Source organism: Chlamydotis macqueenii, chromosome 2 (genome assembly GCF_036417535.1).
Source record: "Chlamydotis macqueenii isolate bChlMac1 chromosome 2, bChlMac1.mat, whole genome shotgun sequence".
NCBI lineage: Eukaryota > Metazoa > Chordata > Aves > Otidiformes > Otididae > Chlamydotis > Chlamydotis macqueenii.
In genome coordinates this window covers 94106049-94132272 of record NC_141557.1, presented here as the reverse complement: position 1 = coordinate 94132272, position 26224 = coordinate 94106049, and the positions used below count along the sequence as shown (strand labels likewise).

Below are 26224 nucleotides of genomic sequence, written 5' to 3'. Positions count from 1 at the left end.
AACAATGCTGAAAAATGAAAAAAAAACATTGGAAGAGGTCTGCATATTATAGTAATTCTGAGGTCCCAAAGTGGAAAGATAGCTTGGTAGGTTTTGCAGTAAAGCAGTTGATTGCCAGGATGCACCTAGTTTGGTGTAGCGTCTATGTAATTTTTTTTTTTTCAAGCATGAGAGTGGGGCAGAAAGAATGAGTTTTTTTCCTCATGAAAGTCTCAGTTGGCTGTACCCCCTAGGCTTAAAAAGGTTGCATGTATACCTTGGAATGCCTTATTAGCTGAAGTCTTCCTCGTATTTGTCTCTTCTCATTCAGCTTTGACAATTTTGTTGTTATCAGAAAGATCACAACATGCACACTAGCTGATCAGACCTTATTCTGAACCTAAGTTGTTTTATAGCAGTAATTTAGTAGTGCCAGTCCTATCAAGATGCCAGCCTTTCTGGATACACAAGTGTTGTTGGTACATCTGTCATACATTAAACTGAATCTTGCTGCTTAGCACTTACTTGTTACCACTTGTATTTGGCGTACGTGACCAACTATGGGCAGTTCCACATACATGCAGGTTCTCATCAGAAGTAAAAGACAACAAACACTGATACCGTTATATTCTTGCTAACAGCTATTAAATATTCAGCACATGCATTAAGACTTCTGGCATCCACTTAATACTCGTTCTGCTTTATAAAAAAAGAAAATGATTTCTTGGTTATACTTTGTCTGAGTCAGTGATGAGTGGGAAGGCGCTAAGAAGTGCAGTTTCCCGTGAAGACAGCTGCCGTGGACATGTGGACGTGTGGTTCAGAGTCCAGCTGGCTTGTGATGCTTTCAACACTTGCCTGGTTTCCAGCGGCAGAATATCTGGACCTGAAGGTTTACTGTAATTTGGCAAGACCTGGCATCTGGGGAGATTCTGCGCAAACATGAGCCATGTTGAAGGCAAAAGTTGCAAGAAGCACTTCTGTCCCTATCAGTTTTGCGTTAGATTGTTTTGTAGCTGCATCAGAGAGTATAGATGGGGACTTTCTCTATATTTCTTTTTAGTTGGAAAAATAATAGAATAGACAGTGCTGGAGAAAGATGAAAAGTCTGAATTTCTTTTTATTTTTTAACTTCCTACCTTCCAGCAAAAATATTAATTTCTGTTGAGAACACTTACTCCCACACCTCCTTTTTCTTTTTTTTTTCTGGTATCACTATCATGAGCACATCTTGAGCCTTTGTCTTACTGACAGTACCAATATTTTAAATTCTTTAACTTAGTTTTCAGGTTTCAGCAATTCTGCCCCAAACGGTGGCTCGACACAGAATGGTTGAACATGATGGGTTTAATAACGAAGAACCTGTTTTCATTTACAGCTCCCAATGGATTCCACTAATCTTGGGTATACATTGCCTCTGAAAATTAGGTCCGGAAAGAATTTTTATTGCTAGAGAAAGAAGCTTTCTGGATGGGATCAGGGAAGTCTTTTCACCCTGCCCCCAACCCTCAACTGAGGAAATGAAGTGTTCAGAAGTGTTGCTGGGTTCACTTTTATCTGCAGTGGAAATAAGGCTCATGCATTGCAGTAACCTCTACTTCGAGGCACAGACTTTTCTGTAGAATGGAGCCCACCCCTTGGAAAGCAATCATAGGGCTTTTTCTCTGTTATCTGAGGATAAGTTACTGCTAACATTATCCGAGGTCATTGATCTGGGTCTGCCTCACTGGCACATATGATTAGACAGCTGTATTTTCATGTGTGGATTTTAAAGAATAAATTCACGTTCAGGTGGAGCCTTTCTTATCTGACAAATTTTAAATTGATTTGTGTTTAGCAGTTGATTACAAAGTTATTCTTTATCCCCAAATGAACCTGTTTAAGGATGAAAGATTGCATCCCAGTCTTCATGAGGAAAGAAACAAATCTGTTTATACTGAAAATGGACAAGTGATTACAGCTGGTCAGATTATTGCCTATGAAAAATTAATCTCTAGAATGTCTTTCATCCTTTATTTCCTCCTAAGGAGGAAATGAAAGAAAGGGCTTTGAAATTTTATTAATGATTCATTGCTCATAACTGATCAGTGAACAGTTTATGCAAATACACCTTGCAAATTGCTCCCTTTAACTATTACTTGGGGTTATATCTGGATATTACCTTCCCATGGGAAGCAGAGGTGTGAACATTTGGATTATTGATATTTAATCATGGGAGAATAATGCATATCAAATGTTAAATACTCAGACAGATACAGAAATCATTTGCAATACACTTGCTCATGCTGAATTGCACCTTAATGGAGTTCTTGTTGACATTAATAAGTTACAAGTTAAGATTAATGAGTATAAATCGCAAGCTAACTAGCTGATAGTTGAACATATTATTCTTTGAGGCCATGCAGCCATCAGGCCTCATGTTCCTGAAGACTTAAATTTAATGTACCTCAAGGAAATATCCCTTTGCATGATGGAATTTTAAAGAGAGAGATTATTTCGCTTCTCCCTCTCCACAAGTGCAAAGAAACCACATTGGCCTATTTCGTGAATTTGGAAGGGAACCTTTGGCTGGTGACAAATGCAGCAGAGGCTCTTTTTTTGTGACCAATGGCTCTTCTTGTGGGGGAAAAAAAAAAAGTAATTTTATTATTCTTTGGCTTTGGAGGATCCGTGTAGGGGTTGGTGGGGGGAGTATGTTTTCCCTGAGATATAACTTTTTTACTGTTGTGTGATTTAAATGCTTATGGGCAAAGCTCTTGTATAAATATTTTTAATATATTGTAATCTATTAATTGTAAAAGCTGTATTAGTACGAGAAATCTAATTTTACTAAAAAATTGCGTGCAAGTGAAAGTAATTGTGATCTATAGTTGTCAGAAGTGTGATTTGTACTGAAAGGTAGAGCCCTAAAGGAGCTGATAATCTGCAAAATCTGAATGTGTCATTCAGCTCGATTTAACTAACAAAATCAAGGATTGCTAATCTTTTGGTGCAAAGGGGGAAGATTTTCCTAGTCATAGGTAATGAGCAAAGTTATCAGTTAGAAGTTTACCAAATTGCACATAAGGGAGGGATGCACAGGCACATCTGAAAAATAAAAGTGAATTGATTTATTCCTTCAGTTTTCTCTTCCACAAGTGGCAGTTGTTCGAGCACTGGATAAACATTCTCCTTTCATTGTGTGAGAAACAATCATCGCTCATGAACATGTAATGTGCCACTAACAGAGGTAAAAAGGAGTTGCTGAAGTGGTGAGAGTAGGTGTCTTATTCAGAGGTCTGTAATTTATTACTGTCCTCCTAGCATTTAAATTCTTGGCTTGCTGTAGCATGCTCCTGTGCAGGCAGTTATGCAAAAGTTGAATTATTATAAAAACATCGTTTAATGATAGCATATATGCCTGTTACAACAGGCTGTCTCCTAATTTTATTTATTTGCTTCAGTGGCATGCACTGTGTAAGACAAAGATGTTTAGTCCAAAGGGTTTGCATACCTGAGGTTAGTAGTGTGGGGGTCAGATCCTGTTCCGAAAGTTTTACTAGTAGAGGATCAAAAAGCCCACAGATAAATGCTCAATCTTGCATGATGCTGCATTAAAATTAAGTTGTTGGTGTTAATGTGGCCAGGGTTTCACCCAGTCAAGAAAGTTACTAATACGGATTACTGGCAAATTGCTGAAGAAAATGAAGAGCATCATCTGTGGGAGACAAAGCCAGACTGAGGGGAGTGTGTCCTCTGGAGAGCCTCAAACACCCTGGGATGGTACCTGAGAACTTTGTCTCAGGAGGAGCTGATAGATGTGCTAAAGAGCAGAACAGGGCCCTAAGGGTTTCATAGACCGGTAATGATGTGTTTTAAGTTAAAGAAAAGCAAAACAAATATAGCTTCTTTTGCAAATGTTGGGGTTTGATGTTGGAAAGCAGTGAGACCAATTAAGATCCGTTCCCTTGCTAATATCAGAGATGGCAATTACTAATGTAAGAACACTAATGTGGCTGAAAACAGTCTGTTCCTACAGCCATAAGCTTGACACTGTATACCCTTGGTGCTATTGTAATTCCAGCAAATGTCAATATAGAATAAACAGGTAAATGTACAAAATGTAAAAATTAAATTTGCCAGGACAGTTGTTTCATGTGGAGGTGATACAGAATATCTCTATGAGGTGAAAAATAGGATCTGAATGAACTACTTTTAAATGCATCCCAAGAACCCCTATGTATTGTTGTACTTTTTAATTAGATGAAAATAAATGAATTGAAAAGATGAAAGGAACTAGTGTAACATCTCACTTCAAAGGGCAGCTCCACTCTTGAGGAGTGTTTAAAAAAAAAAAAGAAAAAAAAGAAAAAAGAAAAGCAGCTTATTTAAGAAATATGCTTTCTCTGTGGATTTGGTTTCACTTTTACCTGCTTTAGAAAGTCAGGAATGACTTCTGCTCATTTGACCTAAATGGAGTCATTACCCCAGTGTAAAGGAGAGTGGAAGCTGACTGATAGTGATGGTCCTCACCACGCTCCTTTGCATTGACTCAGCAATGCTCTCAAATGAGTGGGATTCTTTTTGACCTTGTGATGGGATTTTTATTGAAGTTTCAAAGGTCTAGACTGTGTTCTGGACCGAAATCGCACATGTGTTGTGGCTCTGTGTCAGGATTTACTTTGTCTGGGTGAATGAATTGAAAAAAAAAAAAACAGCTGAATCACTCATCTGCCTGCTAAGAAAGTCAGCCTTCCCAGGATCCAGAGACAGGTGCTCCCACCCAAAATACCTAAAAGCTGTGCTTTATATACTTTCCATGTACAGAATAGTTTATGTTATGCAAGATCGTTCACCACCTCTGCATTGGCTGATTGGTTTTGAGGGCCCTTTTGTACTCCTGACTTAAATCAGTGCTGCCCAACTCCAGGGTAATATTTTTGTCTTCCACCAAATTTTACTCCTAAGTCCTCTCTTTAAATGTGAGTTGTTTGTTTAGCCCTTAAGCACTTTATTGCCCATCACATCTGCCCAGGCCATTACTCTTGTCATCATATTTCCATGTAAAGATGACCTGGCTAAGGAGAGGATGAATTCAAACTGCTGAAGATGTCACAATTTCCTTCCTTCTTTCCGTTGCCCTGACATGTGCGATAGTGGCTTTAGAAAATAACACCTGTATGCAGAAGCCTAAGAGAGAAGTGTCACAACAACCAATTGAGCAAAGATTCAAAGAAATACTAGCCTATCTCCGTCCAAAGGAGGATCCTAAAGTGGGACCTCTCTGTGTAAGCAATAGTTTTCTCTCGTGACTCAAAGGAAAAATTGCTGCTTCTAGAAACAGAGGTTTTGTATGATGCAGAAAAGAAGAGCAGCTCATCAGCTTCATAACTCCTTGACAGATGTAAGCAGCCTGCTCTGTTTTTCATTACGGCACGAGCTGTTTAACCAGTTTGCCAGGTAGCAGGTTGATGTGAAATGCTATCAGCTTTTCACAAATGCAGTCAGCTGAGGAACTGAGCACATCCCAGACAAGACTACGTGGGATCAATGATAAGAACTAGATAAGAGAGATAAGCTTGCTGTTTCTTGGCTCAGTATTCTGCTGTATTAGGCTTTGTAAGTATCCTTTATACATCATCAGCTGCAAAGCCTTTATTACGTCAGGAAATGGCTTCTAGACTAGCATTCAAATGCACTTCATCCCAAACTGATTATTCTAACATTGGAACTGCCATTGAGTGGGGAAACAATTTATTTGAAGCATGAATTGCATCAAACAGAAAAGTAGTTGTTGAAGTCGATGTTTTGCAATGCCAAAAGCATTTTTGGTCTCAATTCTAAATACAATTAAATATTCTGGGAGTGAGCTCTGTGTCCCAAGAAGGGAATAGCTACCCTTCATAGTGTCATGTTTTGCCGTGGTACTAAGTAAAATTGCTATAACACTTAAGGCTTAATTTACTAAATATCAGAGTTTATAGATGATTCCTGTAAATTTTGCTGGGGATAAAGCAAAATGTTCAATTTGATAACTGGAAATATGAGGGAGATGACAGCTTTATGCGAAATTGCATATCAGGTGTTTAGTAAATCTGAAGAATGTATATGAGAGTCAAGTGCACTGGAAGTAGTATAAATATGCATATTATAGGAATAACTAAATATTAGTGCTTCCTTTATCAGAAATTGAAAGTTGGTAATGTAGAAATAGAGGGGACCATATGAACATACAAAATACAAGAGAGGAATTTTGCACAATAGTAAAAAAAAATTTGTAAAAAGAGAGATGTGCACATATCTTTGAGCAAATATTTTTAGCATTATTTTCTATTCTTTTATGGCTTCTGGTTCTTGCAATGGAGGTCCTAGCAGACAAATTTTTTGTAATTCAGAAAGAATAAATATCATGGATCTGACAAAACAATGCAGAGTGCATGTACTGCCACAACGATTGTGCTGTTTTGGAGCATAATATTTGATCAGAATCCCACAACTGTGTTTACTTTTTTTTTTTTCTGAGCAGAAAGAGATTCATAAGCTCTGGACTATTTCCATGAAAATCTTTTAAGGTCTTTGAACGGTAACATGGTTCACACATCTCTTCCATTGCTTAGCAATAGATGTACTGCGGTTGTCTGCTTAGCTAATAATCACATCTAATGAACAGAAATCCAATTTTTACGTCCTCTTTTACTATAGGCAAGAGTCAGAGGCCTTTGAAGATCTAGACTGACACCTTTGTTGCCCTTTCAAGTGCTTTTCTATTCTGATAATGGTAAGATTGTTGAGGGCTGTGCAGTCTCCTTGACGGGCTCAGTGCCAGTGTCTCTGCTCAGGTCTTTAGTTTCCAGTGTTTTATTTGCTTTGCTAGCCATTTCCAGTAACTGAGCAGGGCAAATCGAGTCCCCCTCACAGATCCTTTCTGTAATCTCTCTGTGTTGACCACTGTGACATTTCCTGCAGCCAATGCAAATTTTTAATGTTTTTTCTGCATTTAATTCCAAAACCACTGCCTCTGTCTTTTCTCTTCTTCCTCCTCCTCCCACTTTTCTGGCTTTTTCAAGAGCATTGCTTCCCTGAGATACTGGTCCACAGGTCTCTGTGAAAATATTCCTGGTGTTAGGTCTCTTTTGAATCACAAGTGCCCATTTTAAATTTAATCACTGACAACCAGTGAAGTTTCTTGCCTGAAGTTGAGGGCCGGTAGACTTTGCTATTAATTATTACTAGGCAAGATTCAGAAATTCCGAAGAAGGAGTCTTTGGTCTATTTTATGTTGGAATACGTGAGCATGAGCCGTCTCTTTTGGGCTATTCATCCTTGTGGCAGTCCACTGCTTTTCTCATACCATATTTGCTGCCTCTATCTGTCTTCTTTATCCCAGTTAGATGTATTACAATATATACACAGTTCCCTTGCTTTATTCTTTCGTATGTAACTTCCAAATATTTTTGGAAGCTTTATATGTCCTTCACCTGACAGTGTCACTTGCAGTGTTTAAATTATTTGATAACTACAGAAAAATGAAACACCAAATAAGTAAGAAAAGTCAGTATAGAAGTGAAATCTCTTATGCTATTCTATTGAAGTTTATTTTATTAAAGAAAAAGCATTTGGAGTCTGACATTTTTAACCTTTGAGCATTTTCACAATACATATTTAACTGTGGCACCAAAAGCTTTTTACATGCATTATGAAAAAAAAGATATATCCATCAAAAAAAAGTAATCCCCTATTTTCTTGTCTATTATGCGTGCATGTAAAGTATTTTTCAATGTGGACATCATCAGCCCTTTCTGAGAAAGATTCAAGGAACACCGGGTTACTGGGAAGGTCTCATCCTCATGGTCAAAGCTTATTTTTGAACTTGAACCATGAGATTTGGGGTTGTTGCTGGTGGTTCATTTCCAGCATTAACTGTTACAGTTTTGGAGACAGCTTCTTCCTTCTTAGAGACTTGTTGTGACCCCAGGTTCAGCCTTACATGATGGTAGTGAGTTCTGTACAGTTCTGACTTCATCAGTTGTCAGCATTATTCTGCCTTCCCTTTTGTCGTGATGCAAGCAAGCTGAATGATCAGTCCTTAAAACTTCTTGTGGACTGTGATGCACACAAAGCCTAAATAAAACATATTTTGATGCTTGATATGGTGTTCCTTCTGCCCCCTTCAAATTCTCTTGGGCACCACTTCCTGAATACTTCCCCACCTTGGAGCTGCACCTTCTCCTTCTGAACTGTGGGAATGGCAGCAGTAGTTCATCAAATCCAGCGTTTTTGTTTTCATTTGGGGTTCCCATTAAAAGTTGTTGGTAGGGGATGTATATTTTCCCCCATCCTTGTTTAGAGCCCTTGTTATAGGTCAGTTATTTTTAATTTGTGGGAAGAGCACGTGGAAGGAGACTTGTAGTGATCTTCCTCTTTGCTCCAGATAAGGAAGGTCTCTTCTTGCCTTCTAACTCAACTGTGTTAGATGTAATCACATTGGAGTCAGGGGGCAAACACCTTGTCAGAAGGTAACTTAGGACCTTGTGACATTAGCTCATAAGACATAACTGTTACCCATTGTTCTAAAAATCCGAAACCCTCAAGTAGCCAACGCAGGGGAAAATATAACTTTCACTGTGCAAGCAACTGTTCATATGAGCCTCTATAGATTTGAAGAATATATTTTTACTTTATAGGACACTATAAGACTGGAAGATGAATTCGTAAGGGAAGAGTTCCCATTCTGTGAGTTAGATTCACTGAATATAAAATAGTAACTCTCAAAATAGATTTAAAGTCTGTACCGTAGCTGCATGATTTGTTTACTGTGCTCATTTATTCCATTCTTTAGGTTTGAAGATGGCACAGTCTCTTTTCTTGATATCATTGCTCTGAAACATGGATTTGATGTTCTGGAAAAACTCACAGGTCAGTTAACATAACTCTAATATTGAAAAGTGAAGTTCCAGATTTATACTCAGAGCACAAGCCTGATCATATTTCCTATGCCTGTAGCCTGATTTTTCTTTCTAGATTGATTATCCATGTTCATCAATGTGAAGATCAGACTTCAGTGTTAACTGGTTTGTCTAAGTCTTTATGTGTTGGATTATTCCAGCCTGGTTTAGAAAAAAAACAAAATACGCAGACTGTTCTCCACAAATATACATGCAAGGCTTGAGTACATCGAGCATATCTACTCTGCCCCACACTCACAAAAGTGCAATGGGAAAATAATAGTAGAAAGTAGTTGAGCTACATCCTGTTGTGACTTGATACAGTAACAGTTCCTGCTGTGCGTGAGGACCAGGCAACTCGACCTGGTGCAGAAAAGCCATTTGGTAATACTAATTAAGAGGGGAACCAAAAAAGAGAGTTTAGAATACACCCCAAGGCTTTTTGTTAAATAGGAAATACAGTCCCACTGTGCAGGTAGCCGTCTTCAAACAGCAAACTTTCCAGACTATGAGTTTTCACAGCAGTTCATTTATTTCTATACTTTGGCACACTTTAGTGGAAAGCAGCATTATGTTGCTGGGTTTTTTTTTTTTCTCATTTTGTTCTCTCTTTGATGTAACTTAGCACTGTAAGTCTTATGGAAATTCCCAGAAGAGGACATGATTGTGAGACTGTAGTGCACTTCGTGCCTTTCGAGGTGCAAAGCGAAAGAAGAGACAACAGTCACAGGCTGCAACAAAAGAAATTCTGACTGGGCATAAATAAATAATTTTTCAGGATGAGAGCAGTCAAACACTGGAGCAAGTGCCCAGAGAGACTGTCAAATCCCCATCCTTGGAGATGTCGAGAATTTAACTGGGCTTGGCCCTGAACAATCTGATCTGGCTTTGAAGTTGTTGCTGCTTCGAGTTGGAGGTTGAACTGGATGACCTCAGCAGGTCAAACCTAAATTAGTCTATGATTCTCTAACAACCAAAGGCTATCTTCCCTCCAGGCAGAGGATATTATAATGCAGATTGGGAAATGTTGAGCTGTGAAGAGTGTAAGACAGACCTTTCCAGATACTACTCAGGGCATATTTGAGCAGTAGACTGAGTCTGTGGCTACGTGCAGAGCTAACTACGTTTGAGATTGATAAACAAGCTTACAGCCTGCCATCTTGATCTTGCCTGTGGTTTATGGATCTGCAATTCTCCAATCACACTAACTTTGGGAAACTAATACAAACCTGGCAAAGGTGTCTCTGCAGTGGACTTATCTAGGAAGATCATTTCCATGGCACATTTACTACCATGACTTCATCTCCGCAAGCAAAGGGCAGGTACCCTGGGATAAGAGGCGGGTGCAGGCTTTCTAGCTTGCTAGGGAGTCTCATGACTTTGAAGCGCTTCTCAGTGGCTCCCACTATTTGAATATCTTTGAAGACCTTAACATGGAGCTAATGCTAAAGTCCCAAAGAAAACTTTGAGGTCATCTTCAAGCCAAAAGCTCTATGTGAAGAGTGACACTCATGTGCTTTGTTGACTCCAGGACAGACTGCTGCTTGTCTGGCTCAGTACCCCAAATGCACCACCTGTCTGTGGTTGCTGCCATGGGACAGTGATTCTCCTGAAAGGTGCAGAAGACTACACATGGCCAGGGAAGTTTGCACCACTGGCTGTGCAGGAGGCTTGTACCATGGCATGCCTCCACATGTGGAGTGTGCCAGGTTAACAAAATATGTTCATGAAATAAGTGTTTCGTACTCATGTATCTGCACAGTTAATCAGGAGTGTGAACCTCCCTTCTCCAGTGGACTCTTCGATTTTCTATATAAAGGCATGAAGTGCATCATGATGTAGAAGATACCCGAGTCCAGAGAGACACTGGCTGTGTTTTTCAGGCTGTTACAGTTTCTGCTAGTGTCTGTGGAGTTTCATTGTCAGGATTTATCTGAAGGATTCTAGTTTCTTCTTCCTCACAGAGCAAGATTTCTGTGAGGAGTATCCTGTTAGATGCTTGGGGTCTTGCTCATGTGGAAATCAATAGCAGAGTTTTCATCTGCTTCAAAAGGAATCTGACTAAGCCCCAAAAAGTAAGGATGTTTTGCTTTATGATGCTCCATGTGGAGACCAGGGATCAGAAACCAACTTTTAGTAGATGTTCTTGTAGTATAAAATGTTTCTGAAGAATGTGCAATCTTAAACAAACACATTCCCTTGTAAAGAGGGCTAACTACTTTGGTTTAATAGGTAGGATATTGCCTGCTGTAACGGGAGAGTTGATGATAGCAAATGCATTTCTCAGCCATCTAAACCTCCTGTTGGTTGTCAATGCCAAGCCTAACTGGTTCAAATAGCAAAGCAGATGCATTTATACTACTTTGAAGGGAATATGGTGCCTTCTTTTATTTGCTCATTAATAAAAAAATGCATTTGACCATATCAACACCATATATTTTATCAGTATGCTTGAATAAAATCATTAAAAGGCTTTTTACAGCACTCTTCATCACATTGAGAAGAGCTATGGACTTGTATCTTCTGAATGCTAGAACACTTCTGTAGATGTGGTGAGAAGTGGACAGACTGGATCGATGGGCTGAGACTAATTGTGAGAGATTGAACAAGGCCAAGTGCCAGGTCCTACACCTGGGTCACAACAACCCCATGCAATGCTACAGACTTGGGGAAGAGTGGTTGGAGAGGGACCTGGGGGCATTGGTCGACAGCCAGCTGAATGAACCGGCAGCGTGCCCAGGTGGCCCAGAAGGCCAAGAGCATCCTGGCTTGTAGCAGAGACAATGTAGCCAGAGTAGGGAAGTGATTGTCGCCCTGTGCTCAGCCCTGGTGAGGCCACACTTTGAATATTGTGTGCAGTTTTGGGCCCCTAGGTACAAGAAGGACACCACCTGGAGTACTGTGTACTGTGTCCAGTTCTGGAGCCCCCAACATAAGAAGGACATGGACCAGTTGGAGAAGGTCCAGAGGAGGGCCACAAAGATGATCAGAGGGCTGGAGCACCTTTCCTATGAGGACAGGCTGAGGGAGTTGGGGCTGTTCAGCCTGGAGAAGAGGAGGCTCCGGGGAGACCTGATGGCAGTCTTCCAGTACCTCAAGGGGGCCTACAAGAAAGATGGGGAGAGGCTGTTTAGTAGGGCCTGTTGCGATAGGATGAGGGGTAATGGTTTTAAAATAGGGGGAGGTAGATTTAGATTAGATATTAGGAAAAAATTTTTTACAATGCGAGTTGTAGAACACTGGAACATGTTGCCCAGAGAGGTGGTGGATGCCCCATCCATGGAATCGTTCAAGGCCAGGCTGGATGGGGCTTTTTGCAACCTGATCTAGTCAGGGATGTCCCTGCTCCTTGCAGGGGGGTTGGACTAGATGACCTTTGAAGGTCCCTTCCTACTCTAACCATTCTATGATTCTATGATTCTATGACATTGAAGTCCTGCAGTGCATCCAAGGAAGAACAACAAAGCTGGTGAAGGGTCTAGTGAGCAAGTCTTACATGGAGCAGCTGAGGGAATGAGGTTGTTTAGTCTGGAGAAAAGGAAGTTCAGGGGAGAACCGGTTATAATTAGACAGCAAGTTTGTTTGAAGCTGAAAATCGCTATGTAAAAAAATGTGAATGTGGCTTCAAATTTTCAGATTTATAGTCCATTAATAGAAAAAAAAAGTTGAGAAATATTTCTAGTTTCAGTTTAAAAATGTATTTTTTCCACTGTCCTAAAATGTAGAAAGGTAAAGAGAGATGAGAAAAATATAGGCTGAAAGGGTAAATGAGAAGAAACCTGTACTGAGGAGAAATTTGAAAAACAAAATAAAAAATAATTTTGACTAATAGTTGAATTTTTAAGCTTCTGCACGGCTTGTGTAGCCTAGGTACTTTGGTGGTCTCTAGTCAAATTCTGGAGTGTCACACTGAAAGGCAGAATTGCTAGCACTGCCTCTTTACATCTACAGGACACGAGAGTAACTTACAGGAACCCATGGTGGAAGAAGAATGGAATTTTTTAAAGGATTTTAACCACCACGTGGTCCACAAGTTTTCCTCAAAGTCAAGATGGTCCTACACCATTATCTGTGACCCCAGGTTAATTAAGCTTGTGTTCCAGTTAAGTAGGATATTTCAACATCTCCCTTCATGGTAAAACTTATGTGGTTATGCTTATGTGTATGTTCATGTAAGCACAAAAATTTCTGTGTAGTATGTTTTTTAATTAGCATTTAATCATACAGAAGATAAATAAAACAAGCACCATCCAAAAGTGAAAATAGAATGTGGTACAGCTATGGTTGTGTTTGGATTTTTCCATCATAAAATACATTTTGCGTGTCCACTTATCAAAGCTAGTGTGAAGGGTGACTCCAGCTTCTTCAGCTCTGTCAATGTTTCTGGTAGCTCTCCTGTGTTGGCTGGGAGAGCAAGGCTGCTTGGGGGCCTTGTAGCACCACAAGCGGCAAAGCGGTACATGCTGTCCAGAGCAGTACTGTTACCTTTCCGAATGTGTAGCTCTTCAATTTCTGTAGGCATTGAATATATCTGCTCCTGGCAAGACTGGTGCACCAAGAGATTCAGTGCTTTGCAATTGCCATTTTCCCCTCACCATCCTTTCCCTTGCACATCATTGAGAATATTGGAGTTTTGCTGGTTATTTCGTTTCTGTCAAAGGTCCTCTGTTCCTTTTGAACAGAGATTATTGGCATTTGTGTGTATACAACAAAGCCATCGCTCGCTGTAGAAACACTTCGTAATCCAGAAGGACAGCAGATTTGTTTTAAGCCACTTTATGCATATTTCTTCCACTTCAACTGCCAGAGTTTTCAGTGGCAAAATGCACTGTCAGATGTGAACCACTTCTGAATCTCACGTTGCTGTAGCTCCTGGAATACTTGCTTTGCACTACCCGATCACAAACAATGATTCTCATTCTGGGTTGGAAATAGCCTGGAGTAGAAACAAGCAAAATAAACAAATTGTGTCCTTCTGTGTAATAAAAGCATTGCTGAAGTTCTTTTGGGATATAGTGCAGCTGGATTGTACTGGTGTAATTATTGAAGATGGAGAGGGAGATCACTAATGGAAGGTAAATCAGAGTTTCAGCATTAGACAGAGTCATGAAAAATTGAGATCTGTTTCTGAGTCTGGTATCATCTGACTAATTTCTTGACCTATCTCAACTTCCATTTAACAACAAGGCATATTTCATGCCAGAGTTACATCATGATGTGTGTTTGTATGCAAACCATTTTCAGAGGTCTTGTGTCTTTACGAGTTTTAAACTTAACCTTTAGCTGGTATGTATTTTCCTTAGTAATTTTTTATCAGTTTTACAAATGGCACTAAGATACATAATTTGTGATTCTGTTAGGAGTACTTTAATTATAAAGTCTATTCAGGAAGCGTTAGTTCTCTTCACAAGAAAATACAATATGTATTGGAAGAAATTTTAAAATGCATACTGAGTCTCCTAAGGATGATTAATTGAAAGTCTTTTTTAAATTCAATGGATGCTTGGTTGGTTGTTGGAGAGTAAAGGTTGTTTTGATGTTCATAAAAGCCATTATAGCATACAACAGCCGAAGTAAAATACAGTGCAAAATGCTGAATGGTGAGGCTAACTTTGATTTTTAACTTTGTCTTTGGGACTTCTGAGTTGTATTTTGCCCTGTTATTGTTTTTACCACCCTCTGTTGAATCAAGGACTGGTTGCAGCCAGTGATAGGATGCAACCCGGATTTAGTGGTACTGCATAGATTCTCATGTGTGTTGTGTTTAGACACTTAGGTTATGCAAGTCATCCAGTTTGGGGCCAGAAAAGAATTTTCTCCTCAGTCAGATTGGCAGGAATTACTGGAATTTCTTCTTCTCTGTGGAGTTTATGACTGCATTCTGCCGTTGTATGGGAATGTCACCTAAACTTAGACCGTGAGCGTGGTGCTTGTGAATTTTATTGTTTTCATCCTTGGTGCTGCTTTCATTCATAATTTTAATGGATTTTCTTTTAAAAATCATAAGATTAAAGATTACATTAATGCATGTGTTCTGGCTTGTGATATATAGGTGTGTTGGAAGTGGATGCTCCATTTTGGTCAAGGTTTATGAAATTCTTCATTTTAGAGGGAGATTCTTCCCTTCATTTAAGAGAGTGAATGCATCATTTATTAAAATTTTACTTTCTCTATGCCAGCCATTTGCCACAAGACAAACTTTAACGTAAAAGAAACCTGGGCAATTTGGATTAATCTCCTCACCTCACTGCTCATAATTAACACCTTCTCTGACTACTTGAGAGACAGTTATGCATTGTTGTGTTTTTTTTTCTGAGAAAATATGTTTGACAAGTTCACAGTAAGGAGAAGATGCTTCATCCACACTCTAAATATGAAAATATGGATGCACTGAAGAGAGGGAATTTTAAATTCTGGCATCAGGAAGAAAAGGTTGACTTATAAATGTGAAGAGAGTGCATAAGAACTTAAAACCCAAAGGTATTCTGATTTGTGGATAATGACGTACACACTGGTATGTCAGAAGACAAAAATCTCTCCTCTCCTGTTGTGGACAGTGAGGTGACTGTTTCTGATTTTAAATTTCTATCTCAAGATAAATTTGGTTTAGAGAACAAACTAGAAAGACAGTTATTTATTTACTACAATCTATTATTGCTGATTTTCTTAGCTTTCTTTTGTGACTTGACTAATGCAAACTAGACATCATTTGTACCATTGAAAGCAGAGCGGAACAGGTAGAGCATGATTTGAGAAGCTTTGAAAAGTGAGTTGCCAGAAGAAATCCTGCCAGGGCTGCCTTTGCAGACTTTAATCTGTATATAAGGTTTCTTTCTGGAAATGAAAACTGCTTTTACGTTTTGGGGTTTTTTAATATGCAGTTGCTAACATTGATGTGAATTGCATTCACAAACCGCCTAATCTGTGAAGAGGCCTAGGAAAGGACAAAAAATGTCACAGTCATTCCTCACACCTGTAGAGATAACACAGGCAGAGGTAGTATAGCACATAAATGTCTTGATTGTTTTTGCATAATACAGCTAGAGAGAAAAATATGCCACTTAGGAACTAAAAGAAGGGAAAAATGTCTTCATTAGAAGCTGAGCTGATGAAGAAAAAGTGTGGCACAGTTGAAAGAAAGTATACTCTTGGCACAGATAATTGTCCTGTGCTCGGACAAAAGCATTAGCAAGACTTCTGTGGTGAAGGCATTTGATGGCATCCAGTGTTTTTACAGGGGAGAGATTTGCAGCAGTCTTCTCTTGCTTGGGAGACTTCTGGGAAGAGGAAGCTGGGCAGCTAATAACTGAGGGATCACCGCAGGTGCTCTTGCATTCGCTGTGGCTTGCTAAGGCAAGGAATGGCAGGGAGTGTCAATGTCCAGCACTGACAGGCTTGTCACTCATCCGGGGATAACTGAGCTCTTGAGGTCTGCAGTTACCGAGAACTACTCCTTTGGCAGGGATGTGCACATTACAGGGCTCAATTATTAAAGACCACAAGGAGAAACATGAGACAATTTTGTTTTGGGGGGCTTTATGTGTTTTCACATGAAAGGATGCTGGACTCGCTGATCTTGTTTTTCTCACTAAGGAAACCTTAACTCCACCCTATTGGCAGGAGAAGAGTCTCTTGTATGCCAGTTAGTGTGACCTGTGCCTGCCTTTGCTCTTCCATCCTTCTTTATGCATCTGGTTTAGTCCCTAGTTGAAGAAGAGATTAGTCATAAGGATTGGGTGTCCTACTTATTACACTTTCATGTTGTATATCAGGAATTACTTCTGAAGTTATTGGAAACAGCAATAATTAAGATCACAGTATGTGCTTTGCTTTTTTTGCTATGATTTATACACCTTCATCTAACTGTTGGTTAAATCATTACAGAAGAAAACAACCAAACAACCAAACCAAAACCAGCCAAACATGGGGAAGAAACAGGAAGAACAGCAGTTGCACAGGGAACGTGACAGCTGCTGAACATGTTAGTATCTTCAGCTTTCCTGTGTTGTAGGTCACAGTGTTGGCTTTACTAAAGCCAGCAGAAATGCCAAAGAGCCAGTGGATTTATAAGAACTATTGTTCTGGATCCTGAGGAGCAACAAAGTGCACTCTTACACTGGTCATTCCCAAATACAGGCTTTAAGTCAGGAGTATGGTCATTAGTTGCAGATTCTTGCCTGTTTTCTTTCTCTGTTTTTTTTTTTTCTAACCATGATTGGTAACATAAGAGCTGGGGTAGCTATAAATCAGAGTTGTTAATGAGTTGATAAGAGTAGAGTTTGTCCATGTGTTAGTTGTTCGATTTCTTCAAGATAGTGGGTGGTGATTTAAAAAGAATGATAAAATCCTGGGCCTTCTCTCTCCCTATCACTGAAATCAGGAAAGGTATACAGTAGTACACAACCGGGAAAGCTATATGGGAGAAAATTTAATAAACTGCAGTGATTAATCTATTTCTATATAGAATCAGAATAGTTTGAGTTGGAAGGGACCATTATCTACTCTGTTTATTTAGTTCATAATAAACCATTGTGTTCCTAACCAGAGACTGATGTTTTGTACAGTAGTACAGCAAATGACTAAGCAATCAGCATAGTTTTTTAATTACATTGTATGTGAATCCTATTTATCCCTGACTTAAACTGTGGAGCTTCATTCCTGTTAAGATCATCTACTGAACAAAGTTTTACTGATGTGAACATCAACTGTACAGTCTAATTTTCTTGCAGTTCTGTGCACCTTACTGCACATGGGATAATACAAGAAAGAAGTTTTTTCTGCCTTACATCAGATGGTTGCTGTGAAACTACACCCTGACCTACTGATGAATCAGAACCCCTGAGAGTAATTACCTGCACTTGTTCTCTTTCAGATTTGCAACAAGAGGCTGCATTTCACTGTGAGGGCCTCATCTGTGTGGACATTCTTATGAATGCTCCCATGGAAGTCAATGGGGCCATGAAAAGAAGGCTGATGTAATGGCCATGGAGCTAGATGAGGACTTGGGAGACTTGAGTTCCTTTCCTTGACCATGAAATTTACTTGACTTTTATTAAATCACATAGATACTAATCTTCAGGGGAACAGGGAGTAGGTAACTAAATGTGTTTCCACATCTGCATTTAATCTCTAGTTCGGATTTATCTTATGTTGCTGTCAGCACGTACATCTGAAGTGACCATTTGGATTCTCATTGCAATTAGTGGAACAGACAGTACTTCAATATTTTGATCCTTCTGATGTTCTTTGGAAATTTAGCCAGCAATACCAGTTCTTCTCATTTTCTATTAAGGGAACTTAGATGTTAGCTTAGTGTGGTATGGGACGTTACTTTTGAATAAGTTTCCTGCTAATGATCCCTTTGGGACTAGAAATCTGAACTGTCAGATTAGTTGAGGTGGAAGTAATGTTTTGGGTTTTTTACCTTCCCAAGATCTGTGTCTTGTGTTGTGCAGGGCAGGTTCTACAATTCTCATGCTTGAAATAAACCAATAAAGCAAATAAGGGAATGTGCTGGAAGAACCCTGAGGAGCATGAAGTACGAGATTTTCTATTTGGGAAACTTCCATTTGTCTATTACTCTGTGGGTGATTTCTGATTTTTCATGCTTCAAATCCAAGCTTATTCAGGTAGATGTTGCTTTCTCTGAGATGGAAAGCCTCACAGTCTGACAGCAGAAAAACTATCTTGCAAAGGCAAAATAATTTCTATCTTCAAGGTAAGAATGTCCCAGTCAAGAAGGTGTCTCATGGAAAGAGTGTGTATGTACAGCTCACTTGAGAAGTCTGTGATAGTTCTCATTTTCAAATGACTGGTTAAAGCAGATTAGGAGGAAAGAAAGCTCAATTGTTTTTTTTTTTTTGCATCAAAATAAGACGTTGTTGGGACTGTAGTTAATTTATTAGGAAAGATATGCTCAGCTGAGCATCTGTTTGCTCATGGCAGTAGATGGAATCGAAACAATTAAAGAATCAGTACTACAAAATGAGCAAGTGGGTGAGGCACTCTTGTGCAACTGCCTGACAGTACAGCCAAGCACATACAATGTATTTGGAAGGCAAGTTTGAAATAATGGACGGGGCCTACCTTTTTTTTACTGTTCTGCCTGAGATAGCATTGTGAAATCTATCACTTTCAATAAACAAAGTGGGGGAAAGTGTTGTAGCCTGCATCAAGAGAGAATGATTGTAAGAAGAGAATGGGTGTAATGAGTGTAACTCTTTGATAAAGTCTGTAGGAATATTAACAACAGTCAAGAGTAATGAAGCTCTGATCCTCTGGTTCCTAGACTGATCCAGCATTGCCGGTACGTAGCTAAAGGATATCTTGGAGAAGTGCATTCTGTCTGTAATATCTTTCTCCCTAGATCATTTTCTGTGTCAGGTATGGTTAGGATCTGAAGGAATTAATTTCTGTCATTTTCACTACAAAGTTGTCATTGTCATTGCTAAGAGATAGAGAGCCTGTGAAGTCCTGTGGGATCATAGATTTCAAAGGAGAACAGAAATGAGGGCTTTTAGACTTAGATACAGACCTTCCAAAGACTTTTTGCTATCTAAATTGATTGAATAGGTTAGGGTTCTTTTTATCCTTGGAATATCCTTTTAAAATGAGAAAAAAAAAATCTTGTGCCACTTGTATTCTTAAAACCTGTGTAGGAAATACTCAAGAATTATCTCTCCAGCTAAAAACTGGAATTGAAAGGGAAATTACACATAAATTAATTCCATTACACTTTAAACAGTGTAATACACGGCTGATTGTTTTTTGCCACATCTTGATATGCTAACAAGGAAATAAAAGGTTACTTTGTGGATTCCCATTTCCTTGACTGATACATGAACAGTTTTCTTACCAACATGTACCTGGAAAATGAGCCTTGACAGGACAGTGAAATAACTTTAGTTATATGAAAAACTACAGCACACTGTGATTAGAAAAGGGATCAGCATTTTGGCATTTTTGGAAGAAGACCTGGCTGACGTCAGGGGTGTGCACTTCAGCCATCCCTCAGCAGATCTCAAGGTCCCGTTCTAGTGCATGCTGGCTACCATGGCAAGGATTCCCTTATTTCATATATGACATTTTTAATTTCCTAGCTAACTAGATCCAGTTGTTTCGGCCCTTAATGCAACACAGAGATTTTCTGCTAAATCCAAAGGGGCTAAATTAAAGTGAAATTAAATTTGCATATTGTGTAAAACTCTATTTGTCCAGCAGATCCAGATTATATGGTGCTAATCACAAACACTAGACAGAGTAAATCCTCTTGAAGTCACCCTGGGGTTAAGTCAAATGCTTTACACTCTTCAACACATACCCATGAAATATGTAATCAAGTCTCTTTGACGTCCTCTCCTAATTACGTGTGTGTATTTTAAGCAGATGCTTTTCCAGCTGATCTGTGCCTTTTGAGATCTTTTCTTCATTATTAATCAGAAAATCATGCTGTATGTTAACGACAAGTGCCAATTATGAGAAACTAATATTAGTTTCTTTGCTTAGAAGCTGTGCTTTTTCAAATAAGACCATTGACAAATAACATATAGATCTAGAGAAAACGTGAGAACTTTTGTGTGGGGCGTAATTATTCTACCATGTACTGTACTATTTGAGTCTAAAATGAATTTATTCTTCCACATACCGATTTTTTAGTTTGAGGAGAAATATTAAGTAAAGAAAGTTCTTTGGTGGAAGTAGAAATGGACTGCTTGTTTTCACAAAAGCTAGAATTCAAATGAATAAAGTTGTTTTTTTTTTCCCCAAGACTCTACATTCAGAACTTCTGTCAGGAATGTTAATACATAAGCTTAGCCTTTTGTGAATTCTTCTTACTCAGTAAGATAATACCATGAGACAAAATTAATATTTAGTTAACTTGGGAGTCATTTAGCTTTAAGTAAACTGCATTTTTATTGTGACTATGTAAGAAAGAACAGTCTTCAGAAATTGCTAGTGACCTGGTTGATTTTACCCCTGCTTTTCAGCTGAAGGATGCAAAATGCCACCTGCATTTGCTGAAGTTTCAAACTTAGTAGGTTCCCTTCCGTGTGTTTAGCAGAGACATCTACTGGCAAAATGTTAACTAGCATTCTCTTCCTCAGGTCCTACAGTGCCATTTCTTACACCTCTGAAGGGAGACCTGCTAATACCAAAATTAAGCTTTTAGATGTACTGGAGTATTAAATCTATCATTTGAGAAGAAACATTAAGTAGTACATCAACAAATACAAGATCAATAAAGGCAAAATAAAATTTTCCTGTTGTCTCACTAAGATTGCTTCTTGTTGAACTACTACACTGCTTTTAGTGGAAATGTGTATATCAGAGAAGAAGAGAATAAAGGAGTTTGTGATGCATTGCAGATGAACAGGACGAATTGAAAAATCACGTAATGATTGTAGTTAGTGTCCACTGATTTTAAGTCCATCAATATAGAATGGAAAGAAAGAAATTACGGGATATAATCGGGAGAGCTATTCCTCCTACAGTACTGGTTTCATGTTTAATACTTGCTCCACACTCGCAGTTTATTTTTTCGATAAACGTCTACCTCCGCTATCACCTTTGCTGAGTTTTTAATGGCTCTCAATAGAGCCATTGTAGACACGGTTTCAATGCCTGTGCTCTAGCTGCTTTAGTTGTGGTTTAAACACTTAGAGGCGGTCAGTGGTGAAATGATCAAACGCCTGGCACTAGCACAGATGAACATACCGGTAATTTCTCTTTGGACTCATGCCCAGGAGTCTGCCCGTCAGCCCTGCCTCTTCTTCTCTCATCCAGCCTCGACGGTCTCCCTGGAGACATCCATTTACCTTGGGGTGGGCCTAGCCTTGTGGAGGTGGAAAAGTAGAACTGAAAGAACACAGATTATTACATTACCCCAGCAAAAGGTCATTAAGTATTTAAAAATCAGTCTTTGTGTGTTCGGGTAACCTGTGGATTCAAGGCACTAAGAAGCATCTCATCCACCTAGTTGGAATGGGCATATTTTCTTACACTTGCTACTGGTAAAATGTATTTTAAAAAGCACCTGTCTTCTAATGTTTGTTTTTCAAGGCACAATTGAATCATTTTACAAGGGACGAGTCACGCTTATAAGAGGCCTGCTCTAACAGTTACATTTTTCAGACTATCTTTATTCAAGTAAAATGTCACTGTTCTATGAAGTAGATGTTCCTTGAACCTATTTTGAACAGTTCACATGTTACGTTCCTATAAGTATTAATCTTGTTTTACTCTAGGTTTACATGCATTTGTAATGGCCATTACAGATCTGTTTTGCTTTTAGATCTATATGTGCACCTCAGCCAAACTCCAGACTTAAGATCCACATACTTGCTCATTCATATCACATCCTCTATTCCCCCATTTTCATCCACATCCTAATTTTCATGAAAATAAGGCTTCACTGGGCAAAGGTTCTCCACTTGTGTGCTACTTTAATTGCAAAAGTTTCAGTTCTATGCCAGCTGGAAAAATATTTTTGTAAGTTTTTTCTCTGCTCATCTTTTCTCCTCCCCTCCTCTCTTCTTTCTTTTTTCTTTTTATCTTTACACTTTAAAGAGCTGGCAAGCATTTTGTTAAAGCATCCTACAAATTATGCTCTACTATACCGAATTTAATACAAAGATTTCAGATTGGTTGGTTTAACTGGTTGTTGCTTATGATCTTTTAGCATGAGTTTGTTGTCTCATGTTGATGCTAAAATTTCCATTTTATTGCTGTTTTGAGCAAGAATTGCTACTTTTGTTGTTTTATTCACATTATTAATTGAAACCCCAAGACACTAAAATATCTACCTAGTTTCTCCTTTAAAATATAAACTTCCAAATCAGCCTGAATTTTGACTACCTCACTATTGAATACCTCATAAAATTTTAAGGCAGTCATAAAAATAAATTTATTTTGTAAGTATTAGGCTAATGTCAATCATATTCTTACAAGTATCAACAAAAATGGTGCTAAGCAGGAAAAATTCTGCCATAAGATAATATTTGAATAAAAGACATATTTAGCTTTCTAAATTTGAGGGTACAGAGATGTAATAAAAACTTCTTGGGTTATCCAGTCCATGAAAAAAAAAAAGATACTTTTAAAAAATAAGGACTGAATAAGCAGATTTCTAATTTCAATTGATTTTTATTATTCATTTTATCATTATCATTTATCATTATCAAATCACAGGGATTTAGGGAGACAAGATCATGGACACAAATTTTCTCAGCTTAACTACATCAGTCCGAGGACTTTCATTTTTTACAGTAGAGTGATGTTGGCAGAAGGTCTACTCAGTTGTATGTAGTTATTTCACTAGGCAAACTAGGTTGAGCTATCATCACAAGAGCTGGTCTAAACCCTCTGTATTATAAGGGTTTTGATACCATAACCACACTGGCAGAACCTTTAAGATGTAAAAAGCTGTTCACTCCTGACTGTCTCGCACTAGGTGGGTTTGAGAAATATCTTCAGAGTATTGACCCCAATAACTCAGCTAGTTTCATTCCTTGAATATGGCTAGGAGTTCGCATCATAGAGAAGCTTCATCCCAGAAATTAAAGGACAAGGCTGGGGATCAGAATTATTGATTATTATATCAATATTCAATATGAATATTATCAATATTATTGTTTATATTTATTTATAGAAATAAATCTTCATAAATTTTGGCAGCACTCTAAAGTGGCATGATTTTCTTTCCACACTGTATAAAGAAAAATTGGAGCAAATTGAATCTAGATGAGTCAGCAGATGACAGGGTAGGTTGGATGCTCACACTTATGTTGTGTTTGAGCCTGTTTTGGGACAGAGGAGGATGTCTGTTTTGAAGGGTTTATTTTTCAATATAGATCCCATAATCACAGCAATAGTTTATTTTCCTTCTTGTGACTATCTGTTAAGCAGTGAAACTTAGCTTCTAACTAATAGAGATCCTGGGCCCAAGCGAAAGTTGTTTTCTGAAGTAGACAGGAAATTTTATGTGGGTAACTGAAAGCAACAGGCAAGTGCCTCTTCAGAGTGCTCCCAAGCATGTTTTTAATTTCTCACATTTATTTTTCCCTTTTTCATCTCCACATTAGTGGCAGGTTTTTTGTTGTTATTGTTGGGGTGGGTTTTTTTGGAAACTAGGATCATCTCTGTTCATGGAGGTGTTTTCAACTATTTTTTCAACCTGATTTCATTTAGAACAAGTTATCATTAGATTTCTTCTCCACTGTCTTTATTGATTCAGTATGAGAATATCTAGTTTTTATTTTTACATAAATAAGATGATCTTCTAGAGGGACGTGAAAAACAGTTAGATTTCACTTAGGCTCTGGTTTGCAAGATATGCTAATTCACCATCAGCACTGCTGATTAAATGGTTAAGGTATTTCTATTTCCAGTCATGCGCCCCAAATCTTGTCCAGAATTGATGCCTAGAGGCTGAGTAGTTGGTGTATCTGCTTGTGAGCTCTGGCAGTTGGCAGCCCAACCTACTAACCTAAGTTTCATCTGCCTCAGCCTCCATAAATAAAAATCATAAAACGCTGTGGTTGAATGCTGAAATTCCCAGTCCTTGTTAGGGCTACGGGTGACGGTTAGAGAGTTTGTCACTTCTGGCTTATAGCCTCTTCTGTAGACAGTGTGCTTTGTAGTCTGACAGAAGCTGCTAAGCAGAGGCTTGAATGTCATATCAATATAATCTAAAAAAACATGAGTTGAGTCCAAAGGTATTTGAGACATAAAATCTCCCATAATTTTCTATTAAGGTGACATGGGTGGAAAACAGAAGCTACATAGAATATCTTGAAGAATAATGCAGAAAATACTCAAGTGCCACCCTATAAACCAGTTGTTTCTTACAATCCTAAATGTGTAGTGCAGTCCTGATTACCTTATCACACAAGTACATCCGCAGAATTGGAGGGTGCTCAGCAGCAGAAAAGAGTGCTCACATGAACCAAGACTAAAAAAAATTGATGACATCCTTTAGGGACATGTCTCTGCTTATCGAAAACAAACAAACAAACAAACAAACAAAAAAAGAATGTTTGGGTGGATTGAAAATCCTGCTTAGGAGAACACAAAATGTGTGTTTTCCTGTATGTGTTTGCCATGTTTAAAGCATTCCCATGGTGCCTCCTGTTCCTGCTGTTCCACAGGGCCATTGCTATTCTTAGAAGCAAGTCACCAGGGGAATTAAACCAGTGTTCAAGAAATGCAGGAAAAAAAAAAAAACAGAAAAGAAACTGTGAGAACAATCTAATTGTTCCTATGCCACTTGATTCAATAAGAACAAAAACATTAAAAGGATTTGGGGGCTGCAAGCTGCCGTCATACTGACTTATTTACCATGTGTGTGAAAGATCAATGAGGGGTCCTTGAGCTAGCCAACATGCACTGCTGGTCTGGGCAGTCAAACTGCTGCTACATCCAATTATTAAGAAAAACAATGAAGTTCAGACTCCAGAATGTCTTTCTCTTGATGTGTGTAATTCCTGTGGATGTTTGGATTGTGCTAGTTAAATCGTGAGAAATGTAATGCAAAGATAATAATTACCCAGTTAAATGGGTTGGCATATTTCTATTAATCACTCTCATTAAATTATTAAGCCACTTATCTATCTTTACCACTAATATGCTGTACATGACTAGTGGACATTGCATTGATAACAAATCTAGAATGAATTTTTAACCTTTTAAAGAAGTATCAGCTAAGCAAATTAGATAGTTGAGCACATCTGTCATACACTGATAATGCAAAAGGTTGAATCAGCTTTGCTGTTACTTGAGCAACTATTTTCATTAAGATGTGCAGGATTTGACCCAACTTCATGAGTTTTCTAGAACAAACTATAACTTTTTCGTTATGTTCTGAGATTTTTGCTCCTGTAAAATAACATTTCTATGTAGGTAACAGTTTTATGTGTGGTTTGCACCTGTGCTTTATCTTTTACACTGCCACAAGCTAAAATATGATGGATTATTTTCAAAGTCCTGGTTTTGACAGGCCTCCAAATTATTTAACTCTCCAACGTGAAAGATCTTGAGTCATTCTGTAAGTGTATGTATAGCATAAAGGATTGTGGGAAGGGTATGTGGCTTGCTTCCTAAGTTGTGGTTGGAGAGAGCTGGGGAGCAGCATCTGTCACCAGCTAATCAGAGGATGAAAGGATGAGGCCAGTGGCTACATCCGGCATAGAAATTTATGGAATGGGAAAAAGAAAGGTGATATGCTAAAATACTTACAATGCAAGCCCAGCTGCAGAACAACATTACATGGGAGTTACTTGTGTAGATCTCATTATACGATTTGATATTTAGTGAGTTGGATTTGC

The 26224-nt window shown here is 38.6% G+C and overlaps 1 protein-coding gene across 1 annotated transcript in view; it reads left to right on the top strand.

Annotated features, from left to right (window-relative positions):
• The window catches only part of MOCOS (molybdenum cofactor sulfurase), a 226411-nt gene that overhangs the window by 117338 nt on the left and 82849 nt on the right, over positions 1 to 26224 (top strand). Inside the window, exon 5 of the mRNA XM_086742084.1 lies at positions 8798 to 8874. Coding sequence (XP_086598210.1) covers positions 8798 to 8874 — 77 coding nt within the window. The remainder of the gene's footprint in view (positions 1 to 8797; positions 8875 to 26224) is intronic.